This window comes from Odontesthes bonariensis, chromosome 1 (assembly GCF_027942865.1).
Source record: "Odontesthes bonariensis isolate fOdoBon6 chromosome 1, fOdoBon6.hap1, whole genome shotgun sequence".
NCBI classification, from domain to species: domain Eukaryota; kingdom Metazoa; phylum Chordata; class Actinopteri; order Atheriniformes; family Atherinopsidae; genus Odontesthes; species Odontesthes bonariensis.
The window spans coordinates 38,242,895-38,266,444 of record NC_134506.1 but is presented as its reverse complement, the minus strand read 5'-3'; the positions used below and the strand labels follow the sequence as shown (position 1 = coordinate 38,266,444).

Genomic DNA, 23,550 nt, shown 5'->3' with positions numbered 1-23,550 from the left:
CTTAACAGAGCTCAGCGTGATTTGTTTCTCCTGGTCTTTTTTCACAATTTACTTTTATCAACAGTAATTGTAGGTGCTTTAAGTAACTGCATGTGTTGTGAGGACCTCTCCAGTTCAATTCCATAGGGTTGTTCATCCGGTATAGATAAAACAAGAGTTGTTGTTTCTCGACCGTTTCCCTGATGCGATGAGTGAGCTCATGCCATGTTTTTTTTAACCTCCGAAATGTCGTTTGTTCTGCACTTACAGAGCCGATTGCTTGTTACTTTTTTAAGTGAGCAGTTTTTGTTTGTGATTCCAGAACAGAGATCAACAAACAATACAGTTTTCCTTCTTCTCTGCTTCTCTGTTGAAGGTCTCAGTTTTCTAATTTATTTAAAAGTTTTTACTGTAATGTCTATTTAGTTGTGGAGCAAACAAAGTATTGTTATGCAAATAACAAATTAGAGGAGTGTCTGCATTCATTCATGGCCGGGGACTGGATAGTGCAGTGTAGTGGTAAGATTAACACCTTTCGCGGTCCTTCGGCAAGACCCCCTTACCCTACCTGTAAGTTTCTTTGGATAAAAGTGCCAAATGCATAAACATAAACATGGCTATAAATTTACATGTACACTGCTGGAGATTTGTAGAAGAGAATAACACATATGTATAGTTCTATAAATCTGATGCAAAGCATGCTTATGCACATTTCTGCTTTTGTGTGTACACGCAGTTGTGTGTCCCCTGATGTGTCACAGTACAAACTTAAAGCGACACCTTGCAAATTATTGCCACTGTATTTGCAGTGCTATGGTGCAAGGTATTTGCAGCCTACAGCATGTATGATGCCACAGATTTTGACTGAGGTGGCATAATTGTTTTCATGCTCTGGAATAGAGAATATGTTGAGTTAATCATTTATGACCCAAGTGAAGTGTGTTGTGGTGTGTCTATCAGCAGTATCAATCTATCACTTCATATCTCTCTGTGTTGAATAGCAATAGATCTTTTTCTTTACAGTTTAATCTGCTGATTATTTACCTCATAAACTAATCGATATATAAAAAGCATAAAAATCAAAGAAATGCTGTCACATGTGCTCAATATTAAAACTCCTGCCAATAATCTGTCATCGACTGATTAATAGACTGATCATTTTAGATATTTTCATTGTTTAAAAAGCATATTACATTAGTTCTGCATTTAAAAATTCTATTCATAAAGTAAGCAGCAACCCAATTTATTGAAAACATGATGGTAGTAAAATGGACAAATATTGCTCTTGGATATGAGTGTTACAGAAGCAGTAACAAGCAGGCACTTAGAAACATCCCACCACAGCAGTCCAAAGACATCTGAGTTAAGTGACCTGGGACTCTAAAGTGCCTGTAGGTGTAAATGTTTTCCCTGTCTGGATGCCTCAGCACGGTGACAGACTGGAAACATGTTCAGGTTGATTCTCACCCGATGAATCACGAGACAGACTCCAGTCCTTAAAGGCACTTAATGATACAAGTGAGAAAAAAAATGGATGTATGTTTTTACTGAGAGTATAACAGTAAATACATTTTAAAGAATTGAAATTATCTAAAAAGGGGACAAAAAGGGACAGGGGCGAGTCAATAGGCCAACAGACAGAGTGATGATTTGTTGCAACAGCTCCATAATGGTTGGAGTAATTACAAGAAGTAAGGTGACATAGTTATAGAAAACCAAAAGGGAAGGAAAGGGGATAGACGAATGCATCAGCTGCTTCTGAAAATGACCCCTCAATAACCTAAAATGACCCCCCACATCCTTCCTTGCACCTAATCTAAGTTGTTTTTGGATCTGACCAAAGCCATTCAGCATTGAAAATATATCTGTGCTACGTATACCATCATGGGTGGCCATGTGTGTTCGTAAAGCTGTAATTTGACAGGTGTTGTGGACAGTAGTGAACTCTCAGAGAGTTGCTGTCCCTTAGCTCATTGTCTTGGTTTTATGGCCTGGAAAATGGATTGGAATCACAGCTGGTGGCTGTTTTCGGTAAAAGAACCTGTGCGTTACGTGCTCAGCACTAAACTGCAGACAGAAACAGTCAGCTTGTGAACAATTATCAGCAGAAGAGCCAGATAAACAAAAGTGGAGTTAATATTGGATTTAAATTAATCAAAGAGCAAAAAATCCAATATAGTGCGGCTCCATGTCTGTTTCATGTATAAATTAAATGTGTTTTCTATCAAATTAGTAATATAAACTTTAAAATAGTCATTCAGTTTTCTAAGTTTATTTCTCCCATGGCTAATGAATTTTTTTTATTGCATCTTATTCATTAAAGAAATGACTCCCGTTGTCTTAAAAAATTTACTGTCTCTAAACATATTTCAGTTAATTCATTTTAGGAAAGACATCAATAAGTTTGTTCTCAATCACTTGGGTCATAAAATGTATTTAGTTTTGTAATAATACAAATCAGGTGGTAAATCATTTAAATGAGTTTAAAGTTAACTCAAAAGGTTTTTTTTAGAATAGAACTATAGTTCACCTTGTAATGTTACTGTAAATCTGTGGCTGTCATGTTATTATTATCTGGTATAAGAATATAGAAGCTTTATATATTTCGACTACCAAATATGGAAACTGTATATAAGTAGGCCTGTCACACCTGCTACATTATTATCTGAAAGTAATTATAAGCGTAGACAACGGCCATTTTGCAAAATCATTTCTATTTATCTGTTTGAAATCAACTCGACAAAACCAAGACAAGTGACTTCTTTCTATCTCTATTTACACGTCATTGTCTTTCCCATTGTTTCCTTCTGCTATGGTTTAGTGGAACCAATTGTTTATCACAATGGACTTGACGAGAAGTAGTCCACTCACTGCATTTTGATGAACATTCACATCATAATTTGAAATCCAATGAAAAAGGAGAGCCGGATACGATGACGGAGGTGATTTGTTGAATTCACAGCATCGAAGGCTTTAATACTCCTTATCTAAACACTGGCCAAAAACCAAAAGACTAATTATTTGTAAATGATTTGTATACCTGCAAGAATACATATGATAATTAATCACCAAGTAAAAATATCATGATTGTGAGGGCCCTGGTGTCAAGTGAGTAACATGTTTAACTCGATGGGAGAAAAACAAGCAGCTTCAGATGAAGAATAATCAGCATCGCAGTGGTTGGACAATGCTGCCTCGGGCTCATCAGGATTAAAAATAAATGTAAATATTTACAAACATGTAAAATAACCCAGAGCAGGTTCAAGTGTGAAAAGACAATTCTGTTTAGACCATGGGCCATTTAATTTACCCCAATTAACAGCTGCAGAATGATTAAATTAAAATAACTGTCCAATGTACACATCTTTATCTTAATCCTTGTGGTGATATTTGCATGTGTTAACTTTACAGTAAAAGTGTTTAATACGTCACAAACTTGATGTGAAGGCTTTTAGAAATTTAAATGAAGACCTAAAGGATGTTTCTGGAGTTATTGTAAAAGTTCTGCACTAAATGTCTCCCCTCACAGCAAGGCCGGAGTTTCATGCCCAATATCAGTCTTAATCGATGTGAAGGAAATCGGCAAGATTATCAACAGTTGAGATCTTATTATCCTTTAGTTTGAACTAACATTTTTTATGAATAAGTAAATAAAGCCTACATTACATCACTTGAGTTCAAACAGTCTACAATTTACTATACAATCCTTTTTCATGCAACTTTATTACTCTGTCATTGTCAATGGACATGAAGATTTCCTTTTCTAATGTGCAATTTGAGTTTTTAGGCTGAAAACTTGAGTTCTCACTTGATGGAAGTTTTTGATCGGTAGGCTTCGACACTTCCTGTTTTTAAGTCTTGTCTTAAAACACTTCTATATTCCATAGCTTTTAATTCTGAGAGTTCCTTTTTCAATGCTTTATTTATTCTAACTGTTTTTCTTTTGTTATTTGTGCTGCCTTACTGCCTTACCTACAGCACTTGTTTTAAATCTGCTTTCCAAAAAAGGACTTTAACCTACTATTTATTAGTAGATCTAAAGTGCAATGCAGAACATTGGATTAATATATGTCAAATACACCAAATTGATTTGGCTAAATTTACAATGTAAATATTAGAAGCCTCTGAACAGTTATTCACATATGTCCTCTCAGCAGTCAAATCGTGACCAATTTGGAGGTCATCATCAGTCCGTACAAGGGCTGGATTATTTGCTGGTTAAAGGACACAAAAGCATTTATGGGGTTATTTCCCTATCCATGCAGATAACTTAATTTTTCTTTATTATTCTTCACATTAAGTAAATTGTGTGACTGGTGATGTGACATTCTTTTTTTTTTTTTTTTTTTTTTTAACCAGTCCTGTTCTTGTTTCCTCTTGAAAACTGTCTGCTAGCTTCCTACATTTGACTGCATCACCCTCCAACTACTTTTGTGTTTTATATCTAAACTTTCTGGATGTCTCCTTGTGTTTTTATGAAGTCCATTTTCTCCTATATCAAACACTTTTTATCACAATGTCAAGGGATGAACAAAAACAATTTCCTGGAGCTGGACAGTATGGTCCCTACCGACAATTTGGGAGGAAGGAATTGCTTTAAAACTGATTCACTGCAGTCCTAAGGCTGTGCAGTCTCAAGTGTAAAAAGTGAAACGTGCACATGTCCTGCAGAATAATTGTGTAATGGTAGTCAAAACAGCCATTTATTTTATGGCCAGAACACCAGCTAAATTGTTAAATGGCACCCTGGGAATCCTCCTCAAGCACCCAATTGGCCGATCTATCTATGCAACTGTAGTAAAATAGAATATATTTGCATTTTTTGTGAATTGTAATCCAATTTCCAATTGTTTTAAAATGGAAAAATCATTAGAACAGCAAACAAAATAGATAGGACAAACATAGATAAATTAACAGTAGAAAGACATTTCTGGGGGTGACACAAACACAAAACCACAGCTTATCAGCATGCCAGCTAAGACGTCTGAGCTTGAGCAAATAATGACAGAAAAAATATGGCCTACAGACTGTGTGCTGTCATCACTAGCTACACATAATCAATCAGCTATTAGCAATGGGAAAACTAACCCAGTCCCTTATGTAGCAAAACCACAGTTAATCTTTTGAGTGGATGATAGAATGCATCAACACTTAACCTTCAAAACAAGATGAAATGATCATCAGGGTGCAACAATACAGAAAATTCCAAGCCTACCTAATGACCTTGCACCAGCAGAACAATTATGTGGCTCATGGTGCTCATTTGTTATTCTCTTAGTAGATATGGATGTTTCTGACATATTTGGTTTACAGTGTCGATGTAGCTTTTAGAAAATTGTTGACTGCAAAATGACTCCACTGAGAAAACGTCTGCTCCTCTGCTTTCATTTGTCGAATCCAGATATATTTGATGGGGGTTATTTTTAAACAGACCTTAATCCTCTTCTCACCCTTCATCAGGAGGTAGATAATTATAGTAATCTGGTCAAAGGGAATTTCATTCCAACATGTAAATTGTTGCAGTGGGATCGAAAAAGGAGTTTGTAAAAGGAATATGGTGTCCTACAATTTTGGCATGTAGATAGCATATATATATACAACAAGAAACATTGTTCAGGATCTACTTTTGTAGTTTTGTGGTAGTAATTAGTACCTAGGGGTGTCAAGTACCCATATGAGACAACCAGGCACATGGCAGGCATGTACTTAATGAAAAATATTTGAGAAGTACCCATTGTTCTTTTGTTCTATATTGAGGACTAGTTGAAAAGACTGCCTTCAAAGTAGAACAACTTCACAGTGTGTTCCTAATGTTCACGTAAAATAAAAAAAAGTAACAGCTTGTCTAATGTTTCAAATTTCTTTTGAAGATAAGTAGAGGATATTAAAGATGGCCCTTCTGGTGTAACCACACAGTTAACAGCTCATAATGTTGTTTTTTTTTGTTGCCCTTGATCAAGTCATCAATTCCCCACAAACTTGCTGCCACCTCTCTGTAGAAGATGACCTGATACCCTAACCTTCCTGGAAGGTGCAGGGCGAAAAGAGAGGGATCAATAGAAGTATTAAATTGTTATCACTACAATCAAGTAAATTAGGTAGTTTAGGAAAGACAGATTTATCTTACCTTAATCCTTAGCCAAGTTATCCAGGTGACTAGTGTATAGGCCTGTCACGATATCCAATAAGTCAATAAATCGTCCGATAACTTTTTCCAAGCACGATCACTTTTCTGGCCACGATAAGTCTATTTAAAAAATAGACTCCCGCCCTTTCCCTACCTAACCGAATGATGGGCGGTTTCACTCAGCGCAATGATTGTTGAACGTTAGAGCATTTTTTAATTTTCAGTGCAGGCCTCCCTGAAAAAAAAAAAAAAGGTCGTTGCCCCGGTAACATATTCGCGCCGTTTCAGACAACCAACATGATCATGCACCTAAACCATAACCACCCGTTGCAGTTTTCAGAGCTGGGGAAAGGTGGGTAGGTGTTCTTATTGTTTACTCTGTTTGTGTGTGTGTGTGTGTGTGTGTGTGTGTGCGTGCATGGGTGTGTGTGTGAAATGCCCCATGTTTGTTTACAAGCAACTTTGAAATAAATTCTTCATTGTTATTTTAATAAAATCACATTTATTGATATTTAAAAGGGTGTATTCGCATTTTTATTGCATTTTTTATCCCATTGTCATTAAATTGTTTGAAAGTCGCGAAAAATTCAATATTATCGATTATCGCAATAATTTCTTGGCCAATTTATCGTCCAGCAACTAGCCCTACTAGTGTATTTATGTGTGTCTATTTGTATTTGTAGCTAATGCAGGATTAAATGCTACCATACCTTACATGTATGTGTTCATTACGCAGCTAAATGTAGTCATATTTAGGTGCATGGTGCTTGAGTGTTTATAATTCGGCTATATATATTTCTATTATTCTGCATTAATGTAATCTACCACCTCATAACAGAAATCAAATCCTAAAAGTTAATAAAGACATCCATCCATCCATCTCCTATACCTGCTTAAACATTCCTCTGGTGGTAACAAAACCATATTTAAAGAGCTTGGACTTTACTAATCCACACTAGGACAAACTGTGAACAAATAGCAGAAATTCTCAATCACTGTTAATAACCCTTTCTAGCAGTGGTTGACCAACAAAGATCACACGGCAATAAAAAGGTATATGCAGCCTTTTTGGTGTACATGATCGTTTTCAAAGAGGATGGCACAACTGGGGCAACAAAAATGGCCCATCTCACTTTTTCTCTATGCAGAAACACATGTTTGCCATCTCACATAGAGGCTATGAAACTGACAGCAGCAATTGATTGACAAAAAGAGACAAGACAAATTAATGTGATCTGACTGCTAAGCATCTCTGACTGCCATGGGGTGATATAATAAACTAGCTGAAAAAGTCATCCTAAGTTGTTTAATTGAGGGCAATTGGAATTCACCTCATGGTTCTTTAAGATGTTTTACCTTCTTCAGTTCTGAAGAAATTAAGTCACTGAATAAGAAGCCTTATTAAGCTTTATGCAATCACTTTAAATTACCAAGAGAAGCTGTTGTCCAAAAAGCCTGTAGGATACAGTGTAATGCCATCCCTTCATGTTGTAGTTACAGGCTTGTCACCTTAAAGCTACCTTAGTTTCTGGACCAGTCATGAATACATTGAAACCCCAGAGCACTATAATAAATGTGTATATAAACACACTACTACTGGCAAAGGGAAATGATTTAATCATCTGATTAAAACTGTCTGCTTTTAAATGTAAAAATGGAAATAGTCATATAAGCTCAGAGAAAAACTTTAAAGTAATTAACGACCTTTCTCAAACTGGCTTCTGTCCAAGCTCATGAGCCAAGGGAACACTGAACGAAGGATAGTGTGTATGACTGTCCAGAAAAAAAACATTGTTACCCATCTTTAGCTTTTCAAAAATCATGTGAATAATCCAGAAAGTTATTAGAACAACAATGATGAATTATTTGAGTTAGTTTTGTTGCTTGTGGACCAGGAAAGCTGGCCTTTTGGAATGGCCAAGTCAAAAGTCCTCATGTAAGTCTAATAGAAATGTTAGTGGAAGAATTGGAAGTGAGCAGTTTGTGTGTGGAAACCCAGTAATATTCCAGATCTTAAGTTGTTATGTACAGAGGAAAGGGTTGACATTCCTCCAAGCTCATGTGGAGGACTGATCAACAGAAATCTGTACAGTAGCTGCAATTGCACTTGCACAGAGGGTCACACAAGATAGCAAAAGTAAAGACTCAGATAAGTTTCCTCTCACAAAAACATAATATTTTCCTGAGTGAACATGTGATCATGTAGAACATTTTGGTCTCATTGGATTTATCTAATTTCTTTACCTACTTTTAGACATTGTATAAAAAGGTGTTTGTGTTTGTCTATCTATCACAAATACAGAACAATTCCAATATATCATGCAATACCGTGTGTGTTAGAAGTTACAGAAAACTTAAGAATGTTTCTTTCTACATTTTAGATTTTCACTGCAATATTTAATTCTGTAATTATGCAGAAACAGCCTACACATAGTCTCACAGGTGCACACAGTATGCTCCTCAAGGAGGCATGGATGATTGCATGCAGAGTGCTTTTTAGACTATACTGTAGAGGCCAATTCATTCGGTGAAATCCATTAACTATACAGGAGCTATGTTGCCTTGTAGCTTTCATCTTGGGCATTTTGTAAGCCTCCAAACATGATTATGAGTGCTGGAGTCTGGCCTCAGACTGCATAGAGATAGATCTAAGCCCAACAAGAAGTCTCAGCACAAAACGAATTCATCACTGCTGAATTAGAGCAGCAACATCCTCTTTTTAAATTTTGAAGAAGTTCTGTTCAACTTTACATATTTATGCTTTGAGTCACGAGCAGTGTGTCAGCTAAGGAAAGATGAGTGGGGCACTTTATTTCTGTTTGTTTTTACCGTTTCGTTATTTTTTCTGCCTGTAATAAAGCTTTGTATTATTTGTTAGCAATTTTCTGCTTTTTCTTATTAAAACCTGATCAAGCCAGCAGGCAAACATAAGAAAGAATTTTCCTCCAGCTACAGTGAAGTGTCTTAAGAGGTATATGAGAAACAAGGCTTGAACTTCATTGCTTTGATATTTGTCACAGCCCGACTCTAAGGCTGTAACAAAAATGGGAGACAGACGAAAGTTTCCAAATTTCAAAACAACTTTTATCTAACAAAATAATCTAAACTAAAGAAACGTGGAAGTCAGTTGTCAGTCGTGTATGCATGCCTGAGTGTGTGAATGTGTAAGCGATCAAAAAACAACAAAACAGCAGCCATCCTGCAAGTCAATCACAAGTCAAGGGGGGGGGGGGGATCGTAACTGGCAGGAGAGGAGCTTTTAAAGCACAAGCCCCAGGTGTGGCTCAATCAGTCTGACGAGCACTCCGCCTTACTCTCTGCAGAAGTAAAGAAACAATAAAGAGAACGGGGACAACTAGTGAAGCGGAGGGGTCGTCACATTTTGTTTTTCTTAATTTTTTGATTGAATTAAATGCATACTATGTTCAATATCATGTTCTGCTACAAATCTTGCCGAGCATATTTAAATGTATGGATTTGATAAAGGTTTTAGATTAGAGCTATTTCTACTTGTTATTATGTATTGCTGGAAAACAAAGAAAAACTTTAAAAACAAATCAAAATAAAGTTCTTATATAGATTCTGTTATTGCAATGTTGATGCACACATACATAAGAAGAGAGACGGTGAATGATTGTGTTTAATCATGTGTTTACTTCTGTCTTTCACTCATACACCCACACACAGACACTCACCAGAGAGCCAGCAGGCTGTTTCTAAATAATGTGATTTTGAACAGATGGAAATGGCAGTATAGAAGTGATACCAACTAAATTTTATTACACCACCAAAGTGAAAGCACTCATTTTTTACAGAAAAGTCTCTCTAAGAAATAACTTCAGGATGGTAATTAGCTGATGTTAGCTTAATTAATTAGCCATGTTATTTGCCTCCATAGCAAGCTTGTAGTAAATTATTCATTTCACCAATGTTGGACATGCTGGACAGGGGACTGGGTACTGCCACCTTTCATGTAGCTGACCTGAGGTCAAATCCTCTGAATGCAAGGTACTACCTCCAGTAGGGGTCCTTAGGCAAGACCCCCTTACCCTACCAGTGTAAGTTTCTTTGGATAAAAGCGTCTGCCGAATGCATAAACATACAAACTGTTAGCAAACATTCATTTCAAGAAAGCGTGACCATAAATTGGGCAAAAAGGGATGGTTTGTGCTCCTGAAGATGTGAAAGCATATTTAAACTATTACCTCCTCTGGTAGCTTCTCTTCACAAGCATAGCCTATTAGATGCTATATAGAACTTTTTTAACAGGGAGAAAGTTTTTGAGTGTTCATCTTCGTCAGCCATCATAAGGACTTTTTCATATATACCTTCCAAGCTGGGACTGATTCGACTGTGTTGGACCTGAATATTATTTATATTTACACGTGTACTGTAATAATTTTTTCATAAGTTAACTCTTGTGAGACTATAGACACCAATCCTCATACCCACTGTGCCTCAACATAGTGATGTGTGACTACATAATGGTCTCAACATTGCACTTATTAGAGACGTGTGAATGACTTCTCACATAACAATAGATGGGGCAGAATCCAGAGAACGGATTTCCAATGAGAGACAGTTGCTCTCTGGTGGGCAACAATTTTAAACAAAAGAACAAATGACTGCATCACGTACAGTGTCATTTGTTGTCAGTATTTTGTCAGCTCCCGTTTGAACACAAAAGCTCCAGAAAGGACTGCCTGCAACTTCCTCTTTTCAGTCAATTTGCAAACTAGAATGGCCAGAATTCATTGGCAAATAGCTGTGACTGAACAGAGGACACTTCAGTGAACTAATCCCTTCAAGCTCTCTGCATTTTGGAGGGAGTGGAAACCTGCCAAGTCTGGCCATTGAAGCTACATTCCTATTGTGTAATTTTTAATGCAACACTATTTTTGTCCTCAATACTAACAATGGACACCAGCATTTTGGCTTTTTTGAGGCATTACCAGAGATTACAATTATACCAGTGACACACCACAGTAAGGCAGAAATCTCAAAGATTCTGGCAAATTGCAGTCTCAAGTAGTTTCTATCCCTGAGCATTAAACTTTTAAATTTATAGTCATTAAAACATAATTTCCACTTTTGAGCTTTTGAAGCTGAAAGAAACCACATTCACTATGTTATTTACACATTTGCAAAGAGCAAAGTTATATTGGTGAAGCATGCAATATAATGAGGTCATCACTGAGATGTGGAACCTTTTATGTGAATATTTAATCATATATTTTTCAAGTCAAATTGAAATATTGTGCATGTAACTTCAAGCAGTGATACAGTTAGTCTGACTACTGTAAAAAAAAATTTTAAAAAGGCAGTTTACGGTGCACAGTTTATTCAACCAATGCCTCATGCTGTATGTACTAATCTGTACTTGCTGCAAACACTGATTCGGAGCAATACTGTCTTAGACTTAGTTTAGTCAGTGATTAAAGCAAAGGTGGAATAATCAGGGTTCTTGTTTATATAATTTAAGCATGATCTTTGTATGAAAAGGGCCCGACACTGTTACTTACCTTTGTACACCACATCAGGTGGAAATGTGTTTAAAAAGTTTTCCGTTCACCAAGACCAAATTGTTCTACAGTGTCTACACGGTATGTGTGCAGCCAATTACCAAGATTACCACTACTGGCTGAGTCATGCTAACATACTGCACTGTGCCATGTTTTTATTTACTTCAATCAGCCTCAACTCTGCTGCCATGCCCTTCCATTTACAGTTGGCCAATCCTGCAGATCTCTTTTTAGGAGCACAGTCATGGGAGCAGATTGGTGGGCAAGACAAGTGACACGAATACTAAGAGCGCCCTCGCATTCAGCCAGTCTGCCACCCAGGGCACGCTGTCTTAATCCCTTTGCAGAGACCAGACAGTGCCTTGGCAGAGTGCATTTGAACATGGAGGTCCCTGCAGATTATTTAGCCCATGCAATTATCATAATGGAGGCAGCATAAGGTAATACATGAATAGGAATTGAATTATCACTTTAAAGGTGTCTCTATACCCACTTGCTCTACATCCACCTGTATTAGAAGAGTGTAATCTTCTTTTTACTTACCTTAAATCAAAGCACAATAAATAGCTCACAGGAACTCTATGTCCTACTATCTGATAATGCCTTACACAGTAACAAAAGGCACAATGCAAGTGTTATCACACCAAAGGGAGTTTACAGAAAACACAGGTTCTGAGTTCCCTGAAACATGTCACTCAGAAAGAGGTGGTGCATTTGGGGAGGGTGACCCTAAAGACGTATGAGCTAAAACTGAACATTTTAGACGTGAAAGGAGGTTTTGCATCAATGCAAAGCATATGAAAAATGTGTTTTTAAACGTTGTTTAAAGTTGGTCTCTTTAATATACAAATAAGTACTGCTGGACTGAAGTTCAGCTTTGCAGTGTTGTGCAGTACAAGTTAATGAGCATTGGGGCTTTTAAGCTTGTCATTTATCCCACCTAAACCTTTTAATGTGATCCTTTTGATGTGTTAAAGTGTTTTGATGCTTTGAAAACCCTTGTTTCGTTTAAGGAAATTTGATTTGATCAGGTGGTCTCATTGAAAGGGAGATCTATTATCCAGTTATATTACAGAACTTCACAACCTTTACATCTGTGGTTTTCCTGTTCTAAATCACAAAACCTTATGGCAATTCCATAGTCATTTTATAATGACAAAGAAAAATCATAATATAATAATGGGGTTCACATATCCTAGGGCTCCTACCTAGCAATCATTAGTCCATAGGGCAAAGTGGCTGGTCAGCTGATAATTGTATTGTATTTCTCATCAGAAAAAAAGACAATGATTAAAAACAAAGACTTTTGCTCTGTTTTCAGAAATAATATAACAGCATACTGCCTGATGGTAAATTGAAATGTGTCTATAGGTTTTAGTCCTCACTATGATTGTCTGTCTGACCATAATTCCAGATGGCAATTTGATTGGTCTCAATTCAGCCCTTCTTTTAATTGAATTTATTTAATCAAGAACTGGAGAAAATGAGCCAGGTCGCCTAAGTTTGTGATGATCTTCAATAAAATCAATGTGTCATCCGGAAGGACAGACTTTGCTTAACCCCTGCCACCCCTTAAGGGGAAGCAGAGGTTAGGCTAAGGGCAGAATGTCAACTGTATCACATCTTGATGATGAGCGAAGGATTATTGCCCATTTCAGTGATCTGTACTGAGGAGACAAATGATCCAAGACCTACTCTAACTGGAACAGAGTAATGGTAATAATTTGTTAATAAATTAGCAGGAACAAACAGTGTATTCTGTGTTTCCCCTAGTGCACAGAAATACACAGGCTGAAAAAAACCAAGGCAACTGCAGGATAAAAACAAATCAACGAGGCATATGTGAAAGCATTCAGTGATAATAAGTCTAGATTGTCTCTGCAGTCCTCAGAGCATCCTGCACTCCATGACTATATAGAGCCTTTCCCCCTTTTCATGAGCCATTCATTCATGTTGCATTTAATCTCTATCGAGATTAGAGAAAATACATAGCGTAACCCACTATAGTGCCTTTTTTATTTTAAATGTACAGCTGAATCAGTGACTCTACGTCGTCTCTCAAAAAGATGTTACAGATTGCCTCACAGGTTGTATCTCTTATGCAATAAGGATAAAGAAACCTTGCATCTATTACAAGTGATTTTTTTTTTTTGCTTCAGACACTTGTATAAATCTTATTTACCTTTGGTTTAATATCTCTATCCTTTTTCAGGACATCCCACTTAGTAAAGAAAAGGAGCCCAGCATTACATACACAGGATTTCTACAAAAGAAAATCCCCAAAATGTGATTTGCATCATTCATTTTTTGTTATCTAGATTGCAGTATATTGCAGTAGTGGCATAAAATTCTTTTCAGGGACAGATAAAAGCCAAAACATTGATTTTAAGCAATTACTGATTATGCACGACGTGAACAGTTCTATCTATAAAAGCATTGTTGCTTCAACAGTTGACCCAAACAAGTTACACGATGAGGTTCAAAATCATGTCAGGTTTGCAATTAAAAAAAAACATAATTCCCACTTCAGTTAAAAGGAAAAGTGCACCTCTGATAAGTCAGCAGCCTCCAACTGTAGGGTTACAGTGTTACAGCCTTTGTGTTGAAAATGTGATGGGACGCAAAAACTTTCTACTGCTTCTGTTTTATCCTTTTGAAAAATAATTATTGTGTTTTCTTTAAAATGATAATCTTCTGAAAGTATGAAAAGAAAAACAGTCTGTCTCTGACACTGGGTCACAGCTCCGGCTGGCAACTGTCTAAATGTAAGAAACACATTTACTAAGATGAAACAGTAAAATGCATTTAATGTGCATCTGATCTGCAAAAAGACTTGATTAATTTTAGGGCTGCTATCTATTAGTTTCAGTATCCATCAAGCTGTTGTTTTCCTGATTCATAGGCTGATGACTGTAAAATTTCAGAAAGCATTGCCCATTCAAATTTTTCAGTGCCCGATGTGATTAACAGTCCAAAAATATCTTAGTCCACAATCATGAGACTTTTGAGAAACCGGCACAAGAGAATATTTAGCATTCTTGCCTTTTGAAAATGTCTGAAACAATAACCCACCAGGCTAAAGTCAAATCTGATAGATAGACACCCCATTTGACAAAAAAATAAATAAATAAAAAATCAGCTAATTGTTTCAACACAGCTTTAGTTTTTTGTTGTTGTTGTTAAATACTGACACCTCGTTAAGTATGGTTTTCGAAAAGAAAAGTCAAAGAAAGACAGAATGAGAAATTTGATAAACAATATATGTCATTGTCAATTTTGACAATTTATGTTTTCTGTAGGAACAAATAGGCTTTAAGCAGAATGTAACATATATCCTCGGAGTTTTTTCCTGGAAGAAAGATAGTAAATTGGCCTCCCCGTCCTTCAAAATACAATAATGTGATGTATTGTTTTAGGTGTATATACATTACAAATGCTAATATATTTATCAGGGTAATCGTAACTTCAAACACTGATACAACAGACTTGGCATCAATCTACATCTCTGAAGCATGCTGTCTGCAGCCAGGTCTTCAAAGACCCAGATGGCCCATGAGGTTACAACATCAGCACAAACAAGGTTAAAAAGAAGACATGCAACAAACGTGTGCAAATGTAATGAATCGGTAATGTGCTGAATGAATAAGCAAGATGATATTCAGCTCATCAGACAGTCCTCTTCGTGGACATAGGCTTATTTCTACATCATTAGAGTTTGCCATATTTCATATCACTTCATGCTTAACCCACTCTATTAATTCCATACCCAGATGATTAAGTGCAAATGATCAGCGACAGTCTCCTCAACAACTCAACCACATCTACTTTGGATATGTTTAGATACTTTCTCTCCACAAAACAGCTACAGTATTTAGTGACTTCAGTTATATGGCATTATATATTTAATGAATAAGAATATATACAGGGTGTGAATATAATGAAAGTGTCTTTTTTGAGTGCTGATGGAAAAAAAGAAATTACCATAGTAAACGGTCTTCTAAATATGAAACTTCTTTGTCAGATTCTGCTAATGCAAATCGAGAAGTTCACTTTGGGGTTGGGGTAATCGTGTTGTACATAAAGGAATCCAAATTCCCCATTAGAACCCAGAGGGGAATTGCTAAACATGCCGACAAGCTCAGACACATAACAAAATCTAAATGAGACTGCAGAGAATGTTACTCCATAATGCAACACTTTGTGCTCATAGTTTCATCCTCAAATATTTATTATCTTCCTAAGTTTAATTTGTATCGGGCCGGTTTAAGAAATTTCTTCTCATATTTACGCCATTTAAATGTCAGAGCAGAAAATATTTTTTTTCCCCCAAAGTGTTGGGCTACTCAGTTTCTTAGGAAGACATTTGTATGCATTTGTGCTAAGCCTGCTTAAGTGATGTATGGGAATGTCCAAATTAACACATCTCGCTAGTTGAAATAAAGCATCGCCCCTTCAAGTGCTCCACAGTCACAGATTTGAATCATCTGACACTGTAATTTAAAGGCCTTGAAATACTATATCCCACTGTGTCCTTGTGCACCTCGATTAAAAAATATGTTTCCCATCGCACTTTTCCAACACATTCATTATAACAAATGCATTTTGAAAATCCCAGTGCTGTCAGACAAAGCCTGCAGCTGCTGGTACAGAAGCTGAAAAGTAAGGGTGGGTGTGTTTTTATGTTGCTGGCAGGATTTTAGTTGTAAGCAGCTACTGCTTTCACTGAATGCATGTTGAGCACAGCTAGATGAAATTAATCCATGCCGTGTTGCACCAACAAAGGGATGAAGAATTTTTTTCTTCTGCAATATATATGCCATTTCTTTATGTAATGAGGCATAAGGCGCTGTTACAATGTATTCATAACAAATGCATTATGAAAAAGGCATGTGGCCAAAGATGAAATCACTCTTGGAAGTGGTATTTCAACATACTCATCTCTTTAAGCATTCAAATGGAAACGCATACATACTGATGTGTGTTATTGACAGCAGATAATCACTATCAATGTGTTTGCCATATCTGACATTTTCCTCTCTTTGGTGGCTGTGCGGGCTTGTTGTAATTCCAGCCAGACAAAATGAGCTCCAGCCAGTGGGAAGCCTTATTCGATCTGATTCCCCTGCAGAAGCTCGTCTCTCTGCAACTTCGCTCCATCACAGCTATCGTGGCAGCATGGGTGGTGCAAAACCAAGCCACATGTAGACTCATTTCTTCTGATTAAGCCAACCACTCATCTTCACCAGAGAGCATTTCCACATCAGTTTAACATTTTTACAGTTTAGAAAATACCTGTCATAATACTTTTGTTTCTTATTGCCTGGGGGGTTGACAAAAATAGATGATTAACAAATAACTTCAATTTGTAAGAGCATAAAAGAGACAAGGAGAATATTCAAATACAAGAACCCAGTAGGGAAGGTTCATGTTTTTTTGTTATAGACCAAAGTGCTTTGCTCCCGGCAAATGCATCGTCTGCGCTAAAGAATGGTGTCTGAATCACTTAACACCACAGCTTGACTGAACACACTCACATTTTATACTTTCACCATATATATGTGTGTGTGTGTTTGTTCTACAGCATGTATCAGTTTATTTGAAGATTGCCATCTTTAAAGGCGGGACAAAAAATGAAGGGTGATAGCAACATATCAACAGAGCAGAGTGGAAGTGGGAGGTACAGGCTGTGCTGTATGTGTAAAATTTGTTCAATCTATTTTAAACATCAGCATGTTCCTGCATATTCCTAGATATGTTGGTTGAATAGACTAATATAATCTAATTTAATCCAATTTAGGATAACTATAACAATTGGGAGACATGTTCTCCTAGTTTACTGTAACAACAATATCAGAGTGTAAAAATAATTTGGATTATTATATACAGTTAACAGCACTAGTAGATTGCTCTGTTTTTAAAAAGGTCACTATTTTACCCTATAATGGAGCATACATTTCACAGACTGCATTACATTTTGCAATATGTTTAGCATGGACACATTTCTCATTGGCATTCAGACTGTATTTGTCTTTTGTGCCTTAAACAAAGCAAATTACTTCACAAGTCCAACAGATTGCATCGTTTCTTTTAAATGTTTCATGATGAAGCCATTCTGTATTCAATAATTTCAGGCTTATGATTCCTGAGAGTAACGGGTTTAAATAATGTATTCACCAGTTCAACTCCACTGGGAGGCACGGGCTGAAATATTTTTTTCTTTTTTATATATATATATATTTTCGCTACTGTGTAGATTCATCAACCTATGGAAATTGGGGACAATCCAAGGTTAGAGAATAAACAGAAAGCTTGTTATATTAAAAAAAATGGTAAATAACTGAAGCTTTCAGGACTTTCAGGACTGAGTATGTTGTACTCGTATGGCAGTTCATAGTGAAATATTCCATTTTTGATTTATCATCTGGTCTTACTTGTCAAGCGTAAAAAAAATATATAAATCCCAAGGATGTTCAATTTAAAATCAAATAAAACTCATGGAAAAAGCAACTTCTCATATTTAAGAAGCAGAAAAAATCAAATGTTTTCATCATCATAAATTCATGAATTCCAAAAAAGATTTTCTGTCTTTGTGATTGCCTCAATACAACATCAGCACTGTATGCTTTGCTATTTTGTGGTTAATAAATATCCTCCCCCTTTCTTTTCTTCTCAGAGAACACAAACACCAGATGAACTATGAATGCTGAACACAATGATCTCTTCCCTCCAGCGCCAGACAATGAGAGGTCGTAGGCTGAAGGGGGCACTATCCAACCCCCTCTTTGTGCTGCTTTTGGCCCTTCAGATCCTGGTGGTGGCTGGGCTGGTTCGAGCTCAGACCTGTCCCTCTGCCTGCTCATGCAGCAACCAATTCAGCAAAGTCATATGCACACGCCGTGGTCTACGGGACGTACCAGATGGCATTTCAACCAACACCCGCTACCTGAACCTGCAGGATAACCTCATTCAGGTCATCAAGGTGGACAGTTTTAAGCATCTGCGCCATCTGGAAATCCTGCAACTGAGCAAGAATCATATCCGCAGCATTGAAATTGGCGCCTTCAATGGACTGGCCAGTCTCAACACATTGGAGCTCTTTGATAATCGACTTACGACAATCCCCAATGGAGCATTCGAGTACTTGTCCAAGCTGAAAGAATTGTGGCTACGGAACAACCCCATCGAAAGTATACCATCTTATGCCTTCAACCGGGTTCCCTCGCTTCGAAGGCTAGATCTAGGTGAGCTCAAACGTCTCTCCTACATTTCTGACGGGGCTTTTAAGGACTTAAGCAACCTGCGCTACCTGAACCTGGGTATGTGCAACCTCAAGGAGATACCAAACATTTTACCTTTGGTTAGGCTAGAAGAGCTAGAAATGTCAGGTAACCAGCTCTCTGTTATCAAGCCCAGCTCATTTACAGGGTTAGTGAACCTTCAGAAGCTGTGGATGATGCATGCCCAAATCCAAACTATTGAGAGGAATTCCTTTGATGATCTTCAGTCACTCGTGGAGCTCAACCTGGCTCACAACAATCTTACTTTTCTACCACATGATCTCTTCACACCGCTGCATCGTCTGGAAAGAGTCCATCTCCATCATAACCCTTGGAATTGCAACTGTGATATTCTGTGGCTTAGCTGGTGGCTAAAAGAAACAGTTCCTGCCAATACCAGCTGCTGCGCACGATGCCATACTCCTTCAGTCTTTAAAGGTCGCTACATTGGAGAACTGGACCACAGCTACTTCCAGTGTGATGTTCCTGTTATTCTAGAGCCACCCTCTGACTTGAATGTGACGGAAGGAATGGGTGCTGAACTTAAATGTCGTACAAGTTCGCTGACATCTATCAGCTGGCTCACACCAAACGGCTCTTTGGTGACGCATGGGGCTTACAAGGTGCGATTGTCTGTACTCAATGATGGGACACTGAACTTCACTAGTGTCACAATGCAGGACACTGGGACTTACACCTGTATGGTTAGCAACACAGCAGGCAATATTTCTGCTTCTGCTGTGCTTAACGTCACTTCTGTGGAAAACAGCGGGGTGACCTATTTTACTACAGTCACCGTGGAGACCATTGATATCCCTGGGGATGATAGCCAAACACCACTTCCCCCATTTGGCTGGGTGTCATCCTCAACCACAAAGGGCAGTCCTGTTTCAACGAGGACCACAGAGCGGACTTATACCGTTCCAGTTCTTGATCGGGAAGGAGAGGAAGCCCCAAATGGCCTGGATGAGGTGATGAAAACGACCAAGATTATTATTGGCTGCTTTGTGGCCATAACACTTATGGCCGCTGTTCTGCTGGTTATTTTCTACAAGATGAGGAAGCAGCATAACCAACAGGACCCTGATGGCCCTGCCTCCTCGATGGAGGTCATTACCGTTGAGGAAGAGCTTGCAGGTGTTGCTGCTATGGAGAGACACCTATCGCTGCCCCCTCTGGAGCACTACAACCACTACAACACCTACAAGAGCACTTACCACCACCCGCATATGCACAGTGCTATTCACAGCTCAGCCACACAGGAACCTTTACTGATTCAAGCCTGTTCAAAAGACAATGTGCAAGAGACCCAAATCTGATCTTAAATTTGACTACATATCCAGCATTACCAGTGTAACACTTGGAATACAATGGACCAAAACATGATGATAAAAAGAATAGAAAATGCAGTTGACTTGACAGTTGACAGGCAGTTAATCAGCATTTGGCAAAGGGACAACATGTGATACTTTAAAAAGTGTCTTTTCAAAACAAAGATTATTTATTAAAAATATGTCTAGTGGCTAAATGAAGAAAAACAATTTGTGATAGCTCTTTAGCTCATTTTATTTCTCTCTCTGTGTAACACTGCACAGGGGAAAGAATGGTTTATTAAAAGTGAATATGAAAGGTCTCAAACGCAACTTGTGAAAAAACTCTAGGCATTGCAAAAATAAATACAATATTATTAATCTAATGTTTTGACTAACATAAAAATAATATCATTTGTTAAAAGGAAATTGCTTAAACATTTGTTTGCAAGTTGATCAGCATACAACATCCAATATGGTGAAAGTTTACAAGGCATTAAGAAAAAAGGATAGGGAGAGGGTAGGTTATTTTCCTCACCATCATATTCAAGTTGTCATTCACCATGAGATTAGATCTTCTAATGACGCAGCTCTGGATGATATCACAGTGAAACCAGCAAGCCTGCAGAGCAAAGCTGGCAAATGACTAAATGTGCATTTCCCCCGTGGCTCCCAAACAACAGCCATACATCCTTCACTTTAATTAAGATTAAGGTCTTGCTCCCACTCCCCCATCCTCACATTTCTTTACATTCTTTACACTTAACCGTTTTCCTTCTAATCCTCCTGTCTTCTTTTATCTCTCAATCCTCCATTTTCCCACTCAGCACTCTCTTCACTCTCTTTCCTCCATGTCTTGCTTCTTTGATTGTCTCTCTGTCACTGAGCTCAGGCACATTCCTCACCCCTCGCCATGTCTCATTTGTCTAGCTTTATTCGCTGGCGTGTGCCGCACGACAGCAGAATATTGCTTAGGAAAATGAAGGGTAGCATAAGGCTGTGGTCGGCAGCCTCGCTGTTAACCCGGTAATGATGTACGTCCACTCGGTGTCGCACTACCTTGCTATCACCCCAGGGTTACACGAGCTCAGGCGCTGATAGTCCATCTGTTGGTACAGATAAAAAGGCAAATGAGGCTGCTTTGTAATGTAGTGTGACCCTGTCAGACAAACGCAGACAGGGCTAACGTAGTCAGTGATGCAGCTAGGAACCTGCAACAAAATAAGGGATGATGGGTTATAGCTCATTAATCTGTATCAGCAGTTCATTTCCACTCTAACACAGAAAAGCTGATAAGAAAACAGCATGGGACTTTGCGCCTAACATCTAACATGGGGTAGAGGCCTTTGATATTGAAGCGACCCCTGCTCAGTCTCATTTTTGTTAGAGAAAAAACACAGACACTTTGATGTAGCATCATTTATAGACCATCACAACAATTTTCTGCCCTTCAGTCTGTTTACTTGCTGCTTTTTCATTTAGTCATTCAAAGAGGAAGGCTTAAGGAAGTAGAAGGAAGGAATGAAAAGGGAAGAATAGCGGCGTGCTGAGAGGATAGGGGGGGGGTTAGACCCACAACGGTCAGGAGTGGTCTTCAAACAGAGATATTGCAGATATGATGGGACAGAAAAAGAAAAATAGATAGGAAATAAGGAGGGAAAACTAGCCATCAGCTCGTTGCCATGGCAACAGTGACCTGTACAGAAAGTAAGAAGAGGTAGATATTGCTTTTGCCTTGGTCTCTGCGCAAAAAGCTTATTTTAATTTATTATAATTTCTCAAATGGAACTGATTATCAACAAAACTGGCTTAATGGAATGTGTATTTACAGGTGGATTTTGATGGGATTGGACCCATATCACTTTGACAAGCAATGTTCAGTTTGAGTAATTTAAAATGAATCACCAAATTTGGCTTTTAGGCAGTTTCATCAGCCTTTTTTTAATCTTTTCTCTGGAAAGACTGCAAACTATAGCTTAAAGTATAACAAAACATTGTCCCAAAATCAAACTTCGAAGGAGTCTCATTTATTTATTGTTATGTCATCTACAACAACGAGATGGCGAGCAAGCAAGATGGAAGCAAAATATCCACTTAAAGACTGGTCATGTCTGCTAAGTACAGACGGTCATATAAAAGCAGCTGAAACCGGAATCTACTCACCACCAGCCCTTCAAAAAGTTTTATGAATGATGCGAATTGTCCTGTCAGTGGTATTGCCAGTGAGTAAACCATTCTTTCCCTTTTCACTGTTTTGTTTTTTCAATGCTCAATTCCTTTCAATGCTTCTGGTGGCTTAATGATTCAATGTTGATGCTGGCTACAGTGAAAAAAGGTTCAGACTTTTTATATAAATATATATATATTTGGGGGTTGTGACTTATTCAGAATGAATGGGATATCTGTGTATTGGTATTTGCTTTACCAGGACGGCTTACATGGGGGGAATAATTGAGCGCTGGCATGAAGTTGACAGTAGACTGACATGGAGAATGTTGGACTTGAAATACCAGCAGACTGAGCTTGATTTCTGTGCAAAACCCTTAGCCAAGGTGATCAAATCATTGTGTGTTATTCTGCCAACTGTCCATGTATGGGGAGGGTTACTGTATGTGGGAACATTCTCTCTCTTTTTTGGAGAGAATAATCATCACATGGTTAAATTTCTACAAAAAAAAATAGAAAAAAATATTTTGAAAAACATAATGCAAAAAAAAAAAATCTTCAAATCATAATTTTACATGTGCTCAAATTGTTAAAAAAATATTAAAAAGCAAAACAAAAACAAAAACAAGAAAAAAAAAGACCGTGCTTGTAAGGAGTCCAGCTGATTTCCCTGAGGATGATGTTCAATTATTGATACTTGAGATTGTAGTTCATACTGTACATGAATACAAATAAAAATTATGATTCCTTTTTTTCCAATAGATTTCAATGTGTCATTAACAGAAACCATTTTGCCATCTTTGTTTCATTTGCACATGATCACGTGTAGAAAGATAGAAACAAAACAGACTGCAAAGCAGCTTTCAGAATGCTTAACAGTGAAGAATATGCTGAAATGTCGTGTAGCTTGTTTTATGAGGTCAGAGGAGGGAAGTGGATCTTTTAAAAGGAAAGGGAAGTGCTCTTTTTGCATTAGACATGGGAAACTGTATTTCTTTATCTGATTTGAATCACTCCATCTGTCTGACAGAACCATTTTATTCATGCAGGAAAATCTGAAAATTTCTTACCCAGTAGCACAATGGAATAGCGCTCTTCTCCCAGCGAACTCAAATGATGTCTAAAGAATCTCACAGAAGCTTGGGGAACATTGCACCAGTAAGTCTCAT

At 37.7% G+C, this 23,550-nt stretch overlaps 1 protein-coding gene across 4 annotated transcripts in view; it reads left to right on the top strand.

The window, feature by feature from the left end:
• LOC142380694 (leucine-rich repeat-containing protein 4C-like) overlaps positions 1 to 23,128 on the top strand; it is a 55,258-nt gene extending 32,130 nt beyond the window's left edge. For all 4 annotated transcript variants that reach the window (XM_075466616.1, XM_075466608.1, XM_075466594.1 and 1 more), the window contains one exon: positions 18,302 to 23,128. In XM_075466616.1, coding sequence (XP_075322731.1) covers positions 18,329 to 20,224 — 1,896 coding nt within the window. In that variant the 5' untranslated portion in view covers positions 18,302 to 18,328 and the 3' untranslated portion in view covers positions 20,225 to 23,128. The remainder of the gene's footprint in view (positions 1 to 18,301) is intronic.
• The last annotated feature ends 422 nt before the right edge of the window (positions 23,129 to 23,550 follow it).